This window comes from Hyposmocoma kahamanoa, unplaced genomic scaffold (assembly GCF_003589595.1).
Source record: "Hyposmocoma kahamanoa isolate Upper Pololo Valley unplaced genomic scaffold, ASM358959v1 64, whole genome shotgun sequence".
Lineage (NCBI taxonomy): Eukaryota > Metazoa > Arthropoda > Insecta > Lepidoptera > Cosmopterigidae > Hyposmocoma > Hyposmocoma kahamanoa.
Genome location: NW_020653852.1, coordinates 19,997,731 through 20,015,782, shown reverse-complemented (window position 1 = coordinate 20,015,782; position 18,052 = coordinate 19,997,731). Strand labels below are relative to the sequence as shown.

At 36.0% G+C, this 18,052-nt stretch overlaps 2 protein-coding genes across 6 annotated transcripts in view; one reads left to right on the top strand and one right to left on the bottom strand.

Moving 5' to 3' along the window:
* LOC113230983 (beta-hexosaminidase subunit beta-like) overlaps positions 1-11,735 on the top strand; it is a 27,449-nt gene extending 15,714 nt beyond the window's left edge. For 3 of the 4 annotated variants that reach the window (XM_026465103.1, XM_026465101.1, XM_026465104.1), the window contains exons 5-11: positions 1,781-1,989; positions 4,807-4,907; positions 5,161-5,353; positions 6,124-6,250; positions 7,172-7,258; positions 9,473-9,681; positions 10,931-11,735. In XM_026465103.1, the coding sequence (XP_026320888.1) occupies positions 1,781-1,989; positions 4,807-4,907; positions 5,161-5,353; positions 6,124-6,250; positions 7,172-7,258; positions 9,473-9,681; positions 10,931-11,075 (1,071 nt within the window). In that variant the 3' untranslated portion in view covers positions 11,076-11,735. The remainder of the gene's footprint in view (positions 1-1,780; positions 1,990-4,806; positions 4,908-5,160; positions 5,354-6,123; positions 6,251-7,171; positions 7,259-9,472; positions 9,682-10,930) is intronic. The other variant, XM_026465105.1, reaches the window with a different exon arrangement.
* Positions 1-18,052, bottom strand: part of LOC113230985 (RNA polymerase II-associated protein 3-like) — a 55,819-nt gene that overhangs the window by 26,970 nt on the left and 10,797 nt on the right. For both annotated transcript variants that reach the window (XM_026465108.1, XM_026465106.1), the window contains exons 6-7: positions 15,182-15,412; positions 13,524-13,862 (exon numbers count right to left, since the gene is read on the bottom strand). In XM_026465108.1, coding sequence (XP_026320893.1) covers positions 13,524-13,862; positions 15,182-15,412 — 570 coding nt within the window. The remainder of the gene's footprint in view (positions 1-13,523; positions 13,863-15,181; positions 15,413-18,052) is intronic.

Genomic DNA, 18,052 nt, shown 5'->3' with positions numbered 1-18,052 from the left:
TGGTGAAATTACAGGGACTTGCCAACCTATGTCTCAGAATGACAGGCGCAGTGGCAGTGCCTTCAGATCTTTGTGCTTTGAAGCACTGAGTGGTACTGCAGCTGTTATGGACAGGCGTGACACTTCACTAGGTGGGCGACTTATTCGTCCCGTCACTTGGTCTCATAATAATCTCAGTACAGAGTACTAAAAAAACCGACCCCAAAAGTACGTGGAATTATGTCTATTTGCTAAGTTTTATTGAAATATCCCCTAGTTCGCCACTATACAGGACTTGACACTGGAGATAATAAAAATAGATTCTCACTACGACACTACACAAAGTATATTGAGAGAAAAACGCCTTGAATTGGAGAAATAGCAAAATCAACCATTAAAGTAATTGGTCTGAAATTAAAGTTAGACGCTATTTATAAAAATGAATCTTCATGCGTGAACAGCCACCCTTCGAGGTGGATGATTTTCTTCAAAATGAAATGGGACCACTATGGAAGTACCCCCTTTCCAACAAAAAATAATCATGAAAATCGGTTCACAAATACCGGAGTTATCGCGTAACATACGTACAAAAAAAAAAGAACATACAGTCGAATTGAGAACCTCCTCCTTTTTTGAAGTCGGTTAAAAAATAAATAAAAGACGCATGATGCGAATGAAGCTTCATACTAGACATTGTGTTTTGATTTGGTCGAGTAGTACTTATTTGTCAGTCATTGCTTCGGACGGATGTGAGACGGAAAATGAATAGAGCCCCAGATTCGTATATTCATTCGGTATTTATCAATTTTTTGCACAACTTAAGTATTCATAATTTAAAGAAACTCCTAGCTGATGTTTGAATTGGCATTGTATATGTATAAATTCACCACATTTCGCTACACTGCTATTATTATTAATAATGATATGCTTCAGTTAATATTATGGTTAAAATACACTTTATGTTATATATACTAACTAATGACTTTATTTTGAAACCTTGTTTCTGTATGTGTGCATTACAATGAAATATAATTAATTGGCTTCAAACAGGGCGTTACACGAGATAACCTATCACAAACTCGATTTTTTTTTTTCCGAAATAATATTTCTTCCAATTTTCATTGCACCGAAAATGAGTCGAATTATAACAAGACCGTTGTGCTTTCAGGATATGTTGGATGTTTATCGCAAAGCATCACACGATTAGGTTCGGTTAGGTTAGGTTTAAAAGAAAAAACATTTTCCTCTCAAAATTACTTTCGGGTTATGAAAATTCGAGCAAACGTTATTTCTGGAAATTGTCATTTCGGACTGCTGATAGATAACCGTCACATAATAAATCATCAACAGCCTTTCGTAATCCACTGCTGGATTGGACATAGGCCTCTCCCAATGCGCGCCATTTCACCCGGTCCTCAGGTTGTTGCATCCATCTGCTGCCAGCAGCCCTTCGCAAATCATCACTCCATCTGGCCATAAGGCGTCCAACACTACGTTTGCCGAGACATGCTCTCAACTCAAGAACTCGCTTCCCCCATCGGTTATCACTTCTTCGACAGATATGGCCAGCTCACTGCCACTTCGAATGACAGAATAATCAAGCATTCTACCAGCTATGTCGACGACCTTAGTTCTCTGTCGGATAACTTCCTTCCGTACTTTGCCCATAGTTCCATAGTTCGTTGAGCGAATTTCATGATAACTGTTGGTGGTAAAATTGAATTGGAGAATCTTTTATCCTTACCTTTAATTTATCTCGATCACAAGTGTATGACAATTCCTAATAAGAGTTTTGTTTCAGAACGTCTTCATTAGAGGTGAAACAATAGTAGATTATCCAAACTACGAGCATAGAGGACTATTGCTAGATACAGGCCGTCTTTTCGTACCTGTATACAACCTTTTGATGATCTTAGACGGAATGGCGATGAACAAACTAAATGTATTCCATTGGCACATTTGCGATAATATATATTGCCCTATAAAAAGCGAGATCTTCCCTAACATGAGGTAAGTTAAAATGCACCTAAAGGCTCATAACTTACATATTTGTTTCCATTGACAACACGACTGTTAATGTGACGTCAACACTACCGAAAATATTTCTGAGCTGTGAAGAAACTTTGTTATCATCTAGTGTTTTAGAACTTACTATTTATTATACTATTCTTAAGAATTTACTACAGAATTAGAAGACTTCGGTGGTCCAATGGTTTGTAGCCAATGAGGGTTCGATTCCGGGGAAGACCAATTTGGGAAATGAAATTTTCTAATCAGGTCTGGGTGTTCTGGATAAATTGCATTGCTTTAATACCTACTCATAATGCAAAGAATTCCCTAGCCTGACGTCAGCTGTGGTTGGTAAAAAAGAATTATAACACACTCTTTGCATGCTCTGCGAAATCCATTGTACAATATTATGTAAGAACTAACAATCCCAAAGTCCCGTTACCGGATGACAAACCTACTGAAGTCGAATCACAAATTGAATCTTCAACCATATTAATTTCTTTGACAATTTTTATATCACCAATAATCAAATACGCAATATATATTATTATATTATGTCGAACAACAAAAGGCCTAAATGAGGATCCAGAGGAATACCCAGTCATTTTACAAGCATTAGATGTCGTGCCGTTAATAATAACATACGACTATCGTTGGGTAATATAAAAACTAAACCGGTTCCGAAGATCGCCATACACATCACTTCCATCAAATTTCCTCAATAGGATAGAGTGATCAACTTTATCAAAAGTTTTACTAAAATCGGTTATACATTTATTTGAATACGGTCAATATATATATATATATATATACATATGAAAACAATTTTTTTTTAATTAGTATTTTAATCACTGTAGTTTTTTATTCGTCTCGTTTTCAAATGAGTAATTCAAATACAGGATAAACTATAAGTGTAAAACAGATTGGAATATTTTAGGTATAACTGTCATATTTTCAACTTTTTTATGTCAATTCTCAGAAATTGCTTAACAGGATGCAGAGTGGTGGACATAATATATTTCTTTTGCTCTTCCTTCATTGTCTGTGTCTAGAAAAATTTCGAATTGCAGATGTTTGCCGATTCTATTCTGTTGATGTAATAGGTTATATTTAGAGTATGGTATCTTTTAACATGGCCAACTCAAACTTCTCGATAGATTTTTTTTATACATTTTAACATTACCTAAAATTTATATAAAATAATTAAGCAGAGTATGAAGATGAGGTTTAAGCGTTAACTTTAGTTGTATTTAACTGAAGCTCTCAGAGTCTGGTGAGAATCGACACATAATGTCAGCTGTACTTTTGGTAAAGTTAGTCTAGATTCTTGATTTATAATAAAGACAATAATAAAGTTAATTGTTTGAACCGATTCAGTGATATAAAAACAGTAAAAATATGATTTAAAGACTCACATGTTGATTGTATTGTTAGTTTGGCTGTCAATATTTAATCTCAGTTCACCAAAAAAAAATGTAACCCAAATACAATGGGCTGCCTCTCTAGCTCAAGAATTCTATTAGTATTCTCTACAGTATTTCAAAACCCCATGTTTAGAAAACCAAATACAGTGACTACAGATACTGCACATATGTAGAATCTGTAGTCACTTGTAGGCGACATAAATGACTTTCTTGGCACCGTGAATTCCCATCTAGCTAGAGGTCAATTTATCAGTCCAGTATGCCTTATTAAATCCATAACAGACGTCAATTAGGTCATTCCTCATGACTGCCGAGTTCAGTTTAATAACTATTGACCTCAATCGTGCTCCATTTTGCTTTAATTGGCTGTTGTATTGCATAGTTTTTAAGTTTTCCATTCTATGTCCCATCACACATTGCAATTCTATACTTGCAGAACGTGATACCAGTTCCATTGTCGCCAATAGTGAATACAAGTCTCTAACAGTAGTCTGCTCGTTTGTATTTTTCGTCGTTTATTGTTTCTACACGCCTCGAATTTCTTCATATTGTTGGTTGAACAACTTTAGCGGTGACGTCACCTCACTCAGATCGGGCTTAGGTATCTGAAGCCACAGTTTCAGTGAACTCTTGTTTTTGTATATTCCGTAACATCACACTTTCAATATCCCATCCACTCAGTGATCAGACATTGGTGGGATGATGGCGGCGACGACGTTATTGATTATTGTGTTTACGGAAAATAACTTTGTTACTATACTCTTTGTCGCTAGATTCAAAACAGTTATTTCCCGAGTAAGATCTAAGTTCGGTTAGTGATTTATCAACCTTTGTTTCCAAAGGTCATTGAAGTACGTAATACTCGTCGATATTAAACCATAAAATCAAGGATTCTCATGACAGTATCGTAATAATTTGGAGTCATTGTCAACAAGGCAAGCGTCGCTGCGTAACGCAAGCGTAGACCCCTTACAGACGCGTAGTTTACTCGTTGCAGTGTTATAAATTGTGTAGTCCGATGACACAAGCGCGTAGACCCCGACGAACCGATATGACTGTTAGTTACGTGAGATGCTCGTACACATTCAGTGGCGCAGCGCAAGACACTTGACCTAGTAGTACCAGCCCAATTTCTTACGTCACCCATACCACCAAGCAATAATGAGTTTTCAAAAAATCTATAATGTTCTAAACCAATGGCAGGAAACGATGCCATTCACTCGTGAACCTCTCACTAGGCAGAGTAATGAGTTCATAAATTTCGTCATGAATTTAATGCGCGGATTATTTAAAAAAAAACTGCGTGACTCATGTCCTTCTTTCGACATCAGACCATAACAGATGTAGCTATTGTAGGATTTTTAATTTTGTGTTATTTTCTTTGATGTTTCAGTTCTAATGCACAGAACTTGTACACAAAGGACGATGTCAAATTTATAGTCAATTACGCAAGAGAACGGGGAATAAGAGTTATTCCAGAATTCGATGTACCAGGTAAGTAAAATAATAAATTGGATTTAATAAATAATTGCGCAGGTTAATAAATCTGGAAATTATTTGGAACCTTGAAATGCTAGCGTAAGAATTAGGACATCATTGTTCGTGTTGTTACAGGAAGTTAATTTTTTCAACATGGTAAGAGTTAACAACCAAACAGTCTACCAGCCCTTTTCCCAATTTTACAATATTGGTATCATTGAAGTTATTCGTCATCGGTTTTTACATTTTTTAATTTTAAAATTGTCAGGTCATCAGACAGCGTTACAAAAAGTATTCCCAAGCTTATTCCTGCATTGCAACAATGAAGAGTCCGCTGAATTGATGAATCCCACGTTGCCAGAAACCTATAATTTCCTGCAACGTCTACTGGGAGAACTAAATACGTGGTTTCCCGATGATCACATACATTTAGGGGGAGATGAAGCGCATCCTGAATGTTGGTAAGAATTTTCTTTGGCTTACATTTTTTCTAAGATATTAAAGCAATACTATCCATTTACGTTCTTATGGTAATTGATTATGCTATAAGAACATTATAAACTTTTTTACATTTATTTAACCTTTTCGATTATCAACGAATACAAAAGTCGGTCCCTATATCCGTCACCACAGTCAACAAAAATCTGCGAGGCGCCGTTAATGTACAAAAGGCGCGGTAACTGGGCGGCCACTGCGCCGGCAGCCGTGCGAAAGCTTCCTCATCGGGGTGCTCGTAAAATTACAGGCGCTTGGGACTTTACTATTTATGTCTCAGGGAGATCTTTGTGATTTAAAGAACTGAGTAACACTGCAACTGTTATGAACAGGCGTGTCGCCTATACCACCAGGCACATGACTTGTTCGTCCCGTCACTTGGTACCATAAAAAAGAAATTAGGAAGTAGGAAAAGAAGGGCCTCGTGCGAATGCGTAGTTTACCATGGCGCAGGTGAAAAGGTGTTGGTGGTCACCACTTCGCCATGGTAGTTTAGTGGAGAATGATAGACGAGTCGTGGGTTGGTAAATGACTGTATATTAATGTGTATATTTTGCTTGAGCTACTTATTTATACTAATTTGGTACGTGTGTCTTATGCTGATTCACAAGGCATGGTTGTTACTTTTGCTAGCACTAAGACGTGCCTGAATATCGGAAGAGGGTTAGACATTCTGGCCCGTCTGTGGCTGCTACACGTAGTTATGTAGGAAGTAAATTCCCAAATTTGTTTACAGGAACAATCACAACGAAACTTTGAAATATATGAAAGAAAACAACATGTCCGTCGTTGATTTACAAACGATGTTTTATCAAAAACTCGTGGAGCAATTGAAGCCTGGTATGAAACAGATCGTTTGGCAGGTAAATATACATATTGTTTTGATTCGCTTTGCTTGATATTCTAAAGCATGAGATGGTCAATGTCACTAAATTTTTGCGATGATTAATACACTAGATCGATTATATATATATCGAGGTTGTTAAAGTGTAAACCTAACTGTACGTAACCTCGATATGACCTTAGCCCGGTGAAGAAGATGCTGATGGACTGTATTAGCTTTATAATTCGTGCAAACGGAAATAAATTGAAATTATACAAATTAGCGGATACACACGATAGTGTGACGGCACCGTCTTCGGTCTGTATCTTTTTTTTTTGTTGGCCACGGCCTGCGCGGTGCACGGGCAGTGTTGTCACGCTAGACACTAACTAACAAGAAACTATAAAATTTCATGAACCAAACTGTTCAAATACATATATTTCACAACATTATTATTATGTTGTGACAATGAGATGACATTACTATTATATAAACAAATTGTGGCTTAAGAGTAAAACTTACAATGAAACAGAGAACTTGCTGTAAGTTGTTTCATAATTATTTTTATATAGGTAACCATTAATTTATAACTACTAATTATTTTATTGTTAAATATAGAAAATCTCCTTTTAAATTGTAATATAAAGAAATTGCCCAAAAACTGCCTAAAATACAGGTACACGTTTACTTAGTTTAGGCATAGCAATTACACATTAGGTTCTAATATTAAAATGTATAGCTTTACTATGAAGAATCTATAATTTAGATTCCCTTTTTAATGCTTATTTTAATACTATAATAGCTTTATATGCATTTGTTTTACTTGTATTAGATTAAGTTAAAATACATTTATCTTTATCTTTACTATAAAAACTCGTTCATCCCGACAATTCAGATTTTTTTAGTGACAGATAAAATGCTACTATTACTTCAAATTTATTAATGAATCGCTTCATTGCAGGACGTATTTGACTACGGAATTAATATGTCAACCCACGACAATATAGTGCAAGTTTGGAATTATAATCCTCAATCTGAAATGGTTAAGGTAAGTAATAATGAAAATAGAGAGCATATCAAAACGTACCGAAGAAATTTCAACCAATCAATCAAATATATTTATTTATTAACACAGTCCGAAAGTCCGTAGTCCAAAATGACATATTCCAGAAATAACGTTTGGTCGAAATTTCATAACCAGTAATTTTGAGAGGAAAATGTTTTTTTGTTTTAAACCTAACTTAACCTAACCTAACCGTGTCTTTGCGATAAACATTCAACATATCCTGAATGAACAACTGTTTCGTTATAATTCGGTTTTCGGTGTAATGAAAATTCCAACAAACGTTATTGTTATTTCGGACACAAATATTTTCGACTTTGTGATAGGTTACCGAGGTAGAGTGTGTACAGACGTGTTTAAGGCTGCCTTTCCACCAGAGATGTGCGACGTGGCGAGGCGGTGTGTGAGGAAAAAATCCACCAATAGGATTACTTCATTTTTCTAGCCTCGCTTAGTGCAGCTCCGACGGAAAAAGGGTTAGCGGAGCTAAGTACTTGTACATATAAAATAGCGAGAGATATGTGCGAGGCATGCGGGCGGGGAATGTGTGCAAAACAGTGTAAGAAGCTAGAGCTACTGAAATTATGACACTGACATATCCCCACCGCTCACCCCACCACACCGTACCCTGTCCCGCGCATAGCTGCAAAGAGTCCGTAACACATCCTCGCACCGCGCCAGTGCATATCCTCTCACCGCCTAGCTACGTCGCACAGCTTTGGTGGAAAATATCACACCGTTTCACAGCGCCGCTACGCATCCTAGCACCGCCTCGCCACCTCGCACATTTCTGGTGGAAAGGCAGCCTAACACAGATGATGCACCTCTTACAGAGGCATACGAAGATTTTAATATTAATCTAATTAGTTTATAAAATATTAAATAATACATTTCAAGGTCAAGTAATAACTCTATACAATGTCAGAAAAAAAATTAAATTAAATACATTATGTAATCATTAAATTATGAGCATATAAAATATCATTCACACTTAAAAATTCTTCAACCCCGTAATCGAATTTTGTAATCAATTTCAGAAACGGTTACACTCTGTCAGTGACAATTTCCTTTTCTAATAAAAAAAAGTATATTAAAACACCCCATTAAAAGACATTTGAAACACTCCATTCTCATGATGAATGAAATAAAACTTTTGGACTATCTGAAATTAAAAGAACCCTACCAACGAAAGAAAGACCTACCAACAAATGGACATCGGGTCTAATACAAAAACCTCGAAAAAATGTCCGAGGTTAACCTACACAAACGTGACGTGTAACGAAATATAAAAAACTAAAACATTTAATTTAAATTGTAACGTCATTGCAGTACTGCCCAAATTTGCTTACAACAATTTAAGGGCCCAAAAACACCATATTCAGCTTCTACTGGAAACTTTAAAAAATTCACCATATTTAGCTTCGACTGAAAATTACTTGAACACAAGAGTAATGGAATAGCCTTTCTCGTAAATATTAATTATTTTTTATATACAGCGTGTCCCAAAATTCAACGATAAGCGGGCGCTGGAGGGTGGACCTGTGCATAACTACTTGAGGAAAAATAAGAAAAAAAATCTATCTAATTTTTTTTTTCAATTACGATAAAAAAATTGTTATTCTTCGAAAATTTACTCCCTTAATGATATTTTGAATCACCACGACCATATTTTTTCAGATATTTCTGATGTTTTAATTTTAACGGCCACCTAAGTAGTACTGCTGTCTACCACAACTCTTAAAAACCCTAGAATGCCTGCAGTTTTACACAAAAATCCATCAAAATATTTTTTATCCTTAAAATTTTGAAATAATTTTACCTTCAGTCGACTTTCACTCATCGTTTTGTAAAAAAAAAGTATGGACACCACTGCGGCAAGTTTTTTTAAAAATTGACGCAACTAACCAAGATTCCAAAATGGTATAATACTTTAATAAAACTAGGCGCCAAAAATATTGGTACCATTTCTAAGAAAGATTAAAATTCTTGATTATTGTTCTTGTTCATAATAATCACTTTTACTATGTGCCGAAAAAAGGTTATGTGTTGCAATTTCTTGGAATTTCAATGGCACGTGTGCGTAGTCGATACAATTTAGAAATTCCTCCAATTCACAGTCCAAAGTGATAGCGCCAACCCGACATCCATTTATTGGTAGGTCAATGCGTATATGTCTAAATTATTACAATTGTCTTTCAGCTATTAGAAGCCGGTTACCAAATTCTATATTCATCGTTTTGGTATTTAAATTTCGAACCAAAGACATATGACTTCGGTAATTACTACACTCAAGACCCTCGGAGTGCAATCGAGTCCAGTACTAGCAATGACCTCCTACAAAACATAAAGGGTGGAGAAGCTTGTATGTGGACAAATTTTATAACAGACCATACTGTACTTTTAGATTGGTAAGTCACGCTTGCTGAACAGTGTCATTTACGCTCCAAGTGTGCTAATTTTAAATCATCTCAGTTGTGTGGCGATAGCGTCAATGACAGGATTTTGTACGTTTAGTATTCTGCTAAAAGCTACGAGTAGTGGTTTGTCAGTGGACAGCCATCGAGTTACTATTCAATTATGTAAGCCCAAGGAATTTACCAGACTTTCCCAACACAAGCATAAATTTGCTTAAGAGCCGATACTACCTCGTCTTGAATTAAAAAAAAATCCCGTACATTAATACCGTATTAACGGTTAATTTTTTCTTGTGTCGAGCGACAAGGACACTGGCTTCATTTCAGAATTATTTTTTTTTTACAAACAAAATCAAGGCCATTTGAAAAATGTATATCGTATACTACGAGACGTGTTCTATTTAGTTCAGTTGATATATTAATCTCAGTACAGAGTACTAAAAACCGACCTCAAAAGTAAGTAAGTAGAAGTACCCCCTTTCCAACAAAAAAAAAGAATCATGAAAATCGGTTCACAAATACCGGAGTTATCGCGTAACATACATACAAAAAAAAAAGAAAAGAACATACAGTCGAATTGAGAACCTCCTCCTTTTTTGAAGTTTGTTAAAAATAAAATCATTGGCATACGTAAAGTACAAAATTTCGAGACAAATTTCGTTAGTGATTGAATGAATGAATGCCATTCCATTGCCACTATTGAGTTGACGCTGAACTGCCATTGAAACTAGATTTTAGCAGAACAACAAATATTATCATAATTGCAATATAATCTTAGTGGCGTCTCAATGGAATGGCAACGACCAGTGATTTAAAGAAAATTGGCATACTTCGGACCCTGATGTTACCTAAGCGACGGTATGACCGAAGATGTACGTTTGTCTCACAAATGTTTATGCGCTCTAACCTTGAATAGCGCAAAGGTGGTAAACCATAATAAGTAATGATGAAAATCGAAAGTGGGCTTTACACCGAGCTCCAATGGTCATAGACACGATATAAACATTTTTTATTTTTTCATCCCTGAGCCCCTATTTCCCGTGTCTCCATTCACACCAAGTTCTATTCATACCATGTCCCTATTCACACCGAGTCCCGATTCATCCTGATTAGAACACCTATTCCTTGTGTCTCTATTCACCCCAAGTTCTATTCATACCACGTCTCTATTCACACCGAGTCCCGATACATCACATGCCAATCCCTAGTCACCCTGTTTGACTAAATATTTATGTACTTTCAGGATATTCCCAAAAACCTGTGCCACCGCGGAAGTGTTGTGGAGTTTCACAAACGGAAGCAAAATAAACTACGAGGGTTGGTCAAGAATTTATGAGCAAACGTCACGTATGACGAAACGTGGAGTGCCTACAAAGAGGCCTGGATAACCTGACCTTATAACTTATATGTGCCTTTCTTATACAACCACCGTCTTACCTGTGATATTGCTATTAGGGAACAGATGCAAATACGTTGAAAAACCTAAAATAAACGACCTATTTTTTGTATGTCAAGTTATACGATGTTTGCAGGGATGCCATTATTCGTAAAATTTTAAATAATCTTGTAGTTATTGTCGACAGTTTTATAGACGTATTTCGAAAGGAGATAAAATTATACAAAAATGCATGTCTCTAAAAATCTCCATTTTCTTAACAGACGGCGGTGATTTCATATTACATTTAACTTTTTGTGAATCTTAATTTATATTCAAATGAAACCAGTATTCAATCGATGGTCAATAGAATATTTATAGACTGCAATCACCAGCTGTTTATAAATTGGCACATTTGCGCAATGATCATTTCAATCAGTCTTGAAAAAAGTGGTTTAGGGAATTCTTTGAAATTCATTTCGGGGTCATTAAGTACAGGCCAAAACCAACTTACAAAATTTCGAATCTCAAATTGGTTTTATCAGGAATCGGGTTTAAGATCATTCAATCGCCCATAGCCCTAAGTAGTAAGTAAGTAGCCGCAATGGAAAAGTATCGTAAGTCTTCTATTATATTTTTATGCTCGAGGATAATTAATGAATACAGTGTGATGAAGAAATCTGGCCTTAAAAATGAAGAATAAAATTATTTTGTAAAGAACGTTGTTTTATTATCTTAAAAAAAAGGAAAATTGTAAGATTGTTTATGTCTGAACGTCAACCAATATGGCGGGTGTTATGCCATGTATGAATTAAATAACGCTGGATTCGTTGCACGAGGAATTTATAATGGAGATAAGAGACTGAGAGATACAAAGAGCTGATCGCAGACAGATGGAAAACGTACATAATAAAAAGTTAATAAATCGTCAAGGTGACAATAGTGATGTGCGCTGGTCATAGTGCGGTGCCACAGGACCCCTGGGAGAATCAGAGTCCTGCTTGAAAGTGCGAAGAAAACGATATTACCCGGCACGCGATCGTGTGGTCCTAACAGGAGTAGCAGCTTGAGGTTGACAGTTTATACCTGGGAATGAAGCTCTGTCGTTCTGTATATAGGCTGGTTTGCCACGATCCATTGAGACAGTCGCGTCCTCGGTTTAAGTCTACAGTGACGGTTTTGTCGTTTGTGCTTAGAACGCGGTATGTGTAGTGTAAGTATATGTAGTGATCCACGCAGTTAATCTTTTCTAAGGAAAACAGCTGACGTTGAATCCCAAAAAATATAAGCTTGGAAAAAAGACGCAGAAATTTCAAACTAAATTTCGCACATAGATTCGGAAACCTCAGATATGTGAGGCGGGATTCGAACCTTCGGCCTCTGCTTGAGAGAAGGTAGGTGAAACCATTACGCTACAGTGGCTTTTATTAAACATTTATTTTTGACAACTTAGATTGATACCAAAAATTGCTGAATTAAAAGAATTACTTTCTTAAAACATGATTGATGCTAAAAGCAAGTATCAAATGAGGTTAACATTATAAGTGTTTCGATGCATGCAAAAATGAACACAATACGCTTGCAGGTATATAAAAATAATAGTAATGTATTGGTGTGACCTCATCAATGACCAAGATACACCTACCATGAATTTACAGTTCTTAAGACCACTAAGGGCGCTGTAGAATTTGTCATAGAAAATCGTTAAGTTTTTACACAGTTGCTAAAGCCAAACGGCACTGTAAGCTCATGACAGAAGCACTGGTCTTAAATTACAAAATTAACTCCAAGTTATTAAAAAGAAATTAATTAAGAAAAGTCAGTTTCCGAAATGGTCCTAGTGGGAATGGGGGAAAACAAACTACGTATCTGTGATAACCATTGGCTAACTGGGGTGTAATAAGAATGTAACATATCGTTGAAAAAGTTTCGGTAGTAGATTAAATGCTCATTAAATTCCGTCGTACTTGCATGGTATTTGGATTCAATTTTGCTGTAACGCTTGTAAGGGCGCGTTTTATTTATCGTTGAACGACTGTCGCGTCTAGCCCGTTCCCATATCACAACTATCTGTCGTGACTGTGTTATGGACGTATATTTTATAGTTAAACGACTGCCGTGTCTAGTTGTTGGCACTAGATCATGACGACAATTTACCAGTTCACGGCATCTAATCGTATGCACGACAGATTCGTTCGAAGCTGCGATTATCTGTCGTTACATTTATATCGTGTCGTTTCAATTGTCGCCGGACGAGACAGTCCGTCGCGACAGTTAATCGTGTAACAGTAATTTTGTGTGAACAATTTCATTTTGAGATATAAGCCGCAACACTAAACTGCACAACTATCTGTCGTCACGACATAATGGGAACGCGCCCTAAGGTTAACTCTCGTTACCTAGTCTAAATTCAACACCAAACCTTAAACTGTCATATTTCAGAAATAAAAAAACTACTTACGCTTAAATAATCGCTCCGGGCTTCGAGTCGTCCTTTCAGGTACTTCCACTCCGACATAAACTGAACACTATTCACTGGTGGCACCATATTAGCAACACTAACTTTTTCAGTCACATTTTCACACAACAACTTCTCCGATTCAGGACTTAATTTTTCACCTCCATTGACGTTAAAGATATCCTCTTGCATTTTCTCGAGGATTTTATTCGAATCATGGTTATCACTATCACCATGAGACTTATCATCTTCTATTTCCATTATACTGATACGATTTGGTGGATTCTCCGGAGAGGTTTTCCCGAGTGGTATTTCTTGAATTGGTATTGCTTTTAGAGCTCGCTGAAATTGTAAAGTGAACTTATTATTCAATAAAATAATAATCAATTTAATTGCTATTTCTTTAATAAAGGTCCGCTTTAAGTTATTTTTAGATGTTAGTTTTGTTTTCATACAAAAGTTATAGCATGAATCCGTCCAAACATTACGAGTATCTTTGTTACAATTTCGGCAAAAATATAAAATGTTTGAGCACATATGCATGAATTTCTATAATTGTGATAACTTAGTTGTTTGTCGTAGACCATCCCAACATTGTCATGTGATTAACCAATGAAAATACGAGTGTCTCATTCACAATAATATTTAGTATTTTCTGAGCTCAGCAATATGTAAGGAAATATTATTTTGGATTGGGTCACTATTCTTAAACAGCTATAATATATAAAGCATGGACGAATGACTCAAGAAGATTGCTAATCTTAATACTACAGATCGTAACTCTGAAAAGGGTCAAAATTCCATGTTACATATAGACGGCGTTGTTCAATGGCCTAGAAGTAGTTCATATTATGTAAATAACCGTGGACAACAGATTTTCTTTGTAATAATAATCAAATACCACGAGCTAAAATTATTTTCTGAACGGTTAACTATCAGTAGTACCAAAAGACATTTTCCAGAAATAACGTTTGCTCGAATTTACATAACCTCGAAAGTAATTGTTTTTTCATGAATTGAATTTCATGTGATTGAAAATGTTTTTTCTTTTGAACCTAACTTAATCTAACCTTCGTGTCTTCGCGATAAACATCCAATATATAATGAAAGACAACGGTTTCGTTATAATTCGGTTTTCGGTGTAATGAAAACAAACATTATTTCGGAAAAAAAATTCGAGGTTGTGATAGGTTTTACCTTTCTGTACTTTCAATACGAGTGTGAATAGATGGCATTGTGTGATACAAACTAATTTATAAATAACGCTTGCTAGTATGGGTAGATGGCGCTATTCCTAAAGAATTTAAAAGAATAACTAGCAGTATTTATAAATATCTGTGCAGTAAGCGCCATCTAGTTGATTTGTTTGTTATCAATAAAAATTAGAGTAGCTTCGATAAGTTGCAGTTTGTCAATATAAAACAAAATTTGGTTGCAAAAGTAGCTATTTGGCACTCGTCGCGACATCTGGTATACCAATAGGTACTAAATACCCGACTACGCTGTCTTGTACCGCGAAATTACAAGACCTCTTGAATATTTTCTTTTTTGTATAAAAAATTCTTTTTAACTTAAAAAAAAATGTTTGGACATAGTTATGCAAAACTTTTGAGTAAAATCCATATCAATTATATATAGCGTCTTAATAAATTGATATGTACCTTTGATCTCAAATGAGGTGGTTTCTTAACAGTTTTAATAACAGTCACATTCTCTCCTACTCCATTTCTCCAATTCTCTTCAGGAGTTGGAGCCTTCTTCACTGGCTCGTCAACTTTCTTTGCAGGTTCAGTAATTTCCTCAATCAGTACTTGAGTAGTCGGTTTGGAAGGCAATAGGAGATGTTTATTCTCCAGGAGTGGTGTTGATGATGGAGAAGATTTTGATTTTGACTGGAAATAAAGAAATATTACTGTTAAGTCACGCATGATATAGACACAAATCTAGACTATTCGTTTGTTCTACGACTTCGATAACGATATTTCAACAAATAATTGAAGAACCAAACGTAAGGAACTTTTATCATTGAAATTTTAAAAAATATCATATAAAAGTTATAATATTGGCAACACCTAACCATCGTGGCGCGCAAATTAGTCATAAAAGTACTATGAACTTGCAATTCTTCTCGACACGAAATTAAACATTGAACCCTATTTGAGAGGTAATCCGAAGGTTCGCTCACGATGCCAGCGACCCTTTTAACGGCGATTTGGTTTCTTTGCGTTGCTGTTTTTTCTTATTTTTAAAACAGCCTGTAACACTCGGGTCTCTATGTTGTCCTGGTAATGTCAATCCCTGTGATTATTTTGTCGTGCCGTGGGGAATGTCTCCTCGTATTGAGAAACAAGATCTCATATAGGAATACAGAGTTATAACCCTCTTCGCCAAAGGGTTATTTAGTGCAATAATTGAAAGCGCGCTGCTGGCGCTGGTGGATGTTCTGTAGGTTGGAATGTGGTAGGGAGAGTAGTAGTAGCCTCCGCAGCCTGCGCGCCTCCATACTCTTGCTTAGTATGTTTAAAGTTCCAAATTAAAAATAATAAAGAGTGGTATAATAAGCCCCTTTTTATGAATGTTATTCCCGTTTTATTAATATTTGTGATCTTTAAAATGTTTATCGCACAAGAGATTTTTGGTAACTGGTAAACGGTTCAAAAAATTATCGAGAAGACGTGTTCGCTGCCGCGATCGGGCAGGGAGTGACAGTGGAACGAAACAAAATCAGAATGCGAGGCAAAAGAACTATGGAACATTAATTTAAATACGAGTGGCCAGTAACCGGAGAAAAGGCGATAAAAAGGTGGGATGACGATGTAAGGAGGTCACGTCGTCACACAATTAACCCCCCAAGCTCACATATATCTCCTAATCTTGGTTGGTGATCACTTTGCAACACAGGCGGCTCGTTTCTTTGTGTAAATTTGTGACAAAAGGTGGACAACTGCCATTGACATAAATGAAATGAGGTAGGCGTTTAAACAAAAAACCGTTTAAAAAGTTTGCTTTTTAATATAATAATGATAATAATGCACACACTCATAGCCCCGCACTAGGGAAACCCTGTATCGCGGATGGACACACACATGGACAACCACAAAAACCACAAACTCCCGAGAGAAATAATTGCAGGCCATATTTGTCCCGGCCCGGGAATCGGACCCGGGACCTCTGCGAGGCAGTCCGGCTTGGTAACCGTTCGGCCACGGAGGCAGTTAAAATATAAGCACACAAGCACGAAGTTGTAAGATTCACAACTATTTCATTTTTTGCAACGTGCAATAAGTGTCAAGTCCCGCCATCTGCCAAAAGTCCTTTTATAAGCACGCTTATTAAAAAAAGTACAACGTTTTAACGTATAAATTTTATAAGCAGTTTTATCCATCTCTAAATTAAATACGTCTTGAACTAATTGTCAAACTTACTATTTGTTCATAATCCACCAATTATTCGTCCCATAATGGACACGGACCTGTTCTAAGAAGACTGCTTGGGCGTTAGTCCGAAGTTTTTATTTTTTATTTTTATAATATCGAGTGACGGGACGGACAAGTCGTGCGCCTGATCGTAAGCTACACGCCTGTCCATAATAGTTGTAATTTCACTCGGAGCTTTAAATCGAAAAGATCTGAACCACTGCCACTGCGCCCGTCATCCTGAGACATAAGTTGACAAGTCTCACGTGCCTGTAATTTTACCAAACGCGATGCGCTTGCCTTTGCAGGTACTTTACAAGTTTTCCAAGGGGGGTAGGATTCGTAATATATAACAACAAATGACATATTTTTTAGTCGATATAACGCTCAACAGATATAATTAATTTATGGTATACAGACATTTGACATATTCTTGCATGATATAAAGGTCACTGGATATAATAGACGAATGATATAACAACTTTCAATATAATATACCAATGGCATAATGTTCGTTTTATATAAACACTTTAGATATAACATTCACTGAGTATAATGTTGAACGTGTACGTGTGAAAAAAAAACTAATATAATTCCAGTGGTGTTTAATTGGCCAGTTGCCAGAATCGAATTTATTTGCATTTGCTAGTTGGTTCAACCTCCTCCTGTGGGTTTAGGTTAGGTTAGTATATGAAATATTGTGTTATATTATTTAATACATTATACTGGTAGTACTTATACAATTTGTTCATTATATCACTTAATCATTATATCTAATGTTTGTTATACTGAAGGTTCATTATACACATTAAAATTATGCCTTTTGTTGCTATACCTTTTGTTGATTACATACAGTGAGTGATTATATCCTTAGAAATTATATCAAATGTTATTATATCAAGTGAAAATAGATTATTTGTTGTTATATCTTCCATTACACACGCTTTCCAAGGGTTGTGAACTTTTTCCAGCATGCTATTTCAACTTTCAATAAAACCACACCATATAAAATTTACAAAGAAATTAACAGTCCTTATTAGATGAAATGATACCCTGTCAGGCCACAGCAAAAAAGGTAACCTGAACAATGTACTACCAGCAACTGTTTTCCAAAAA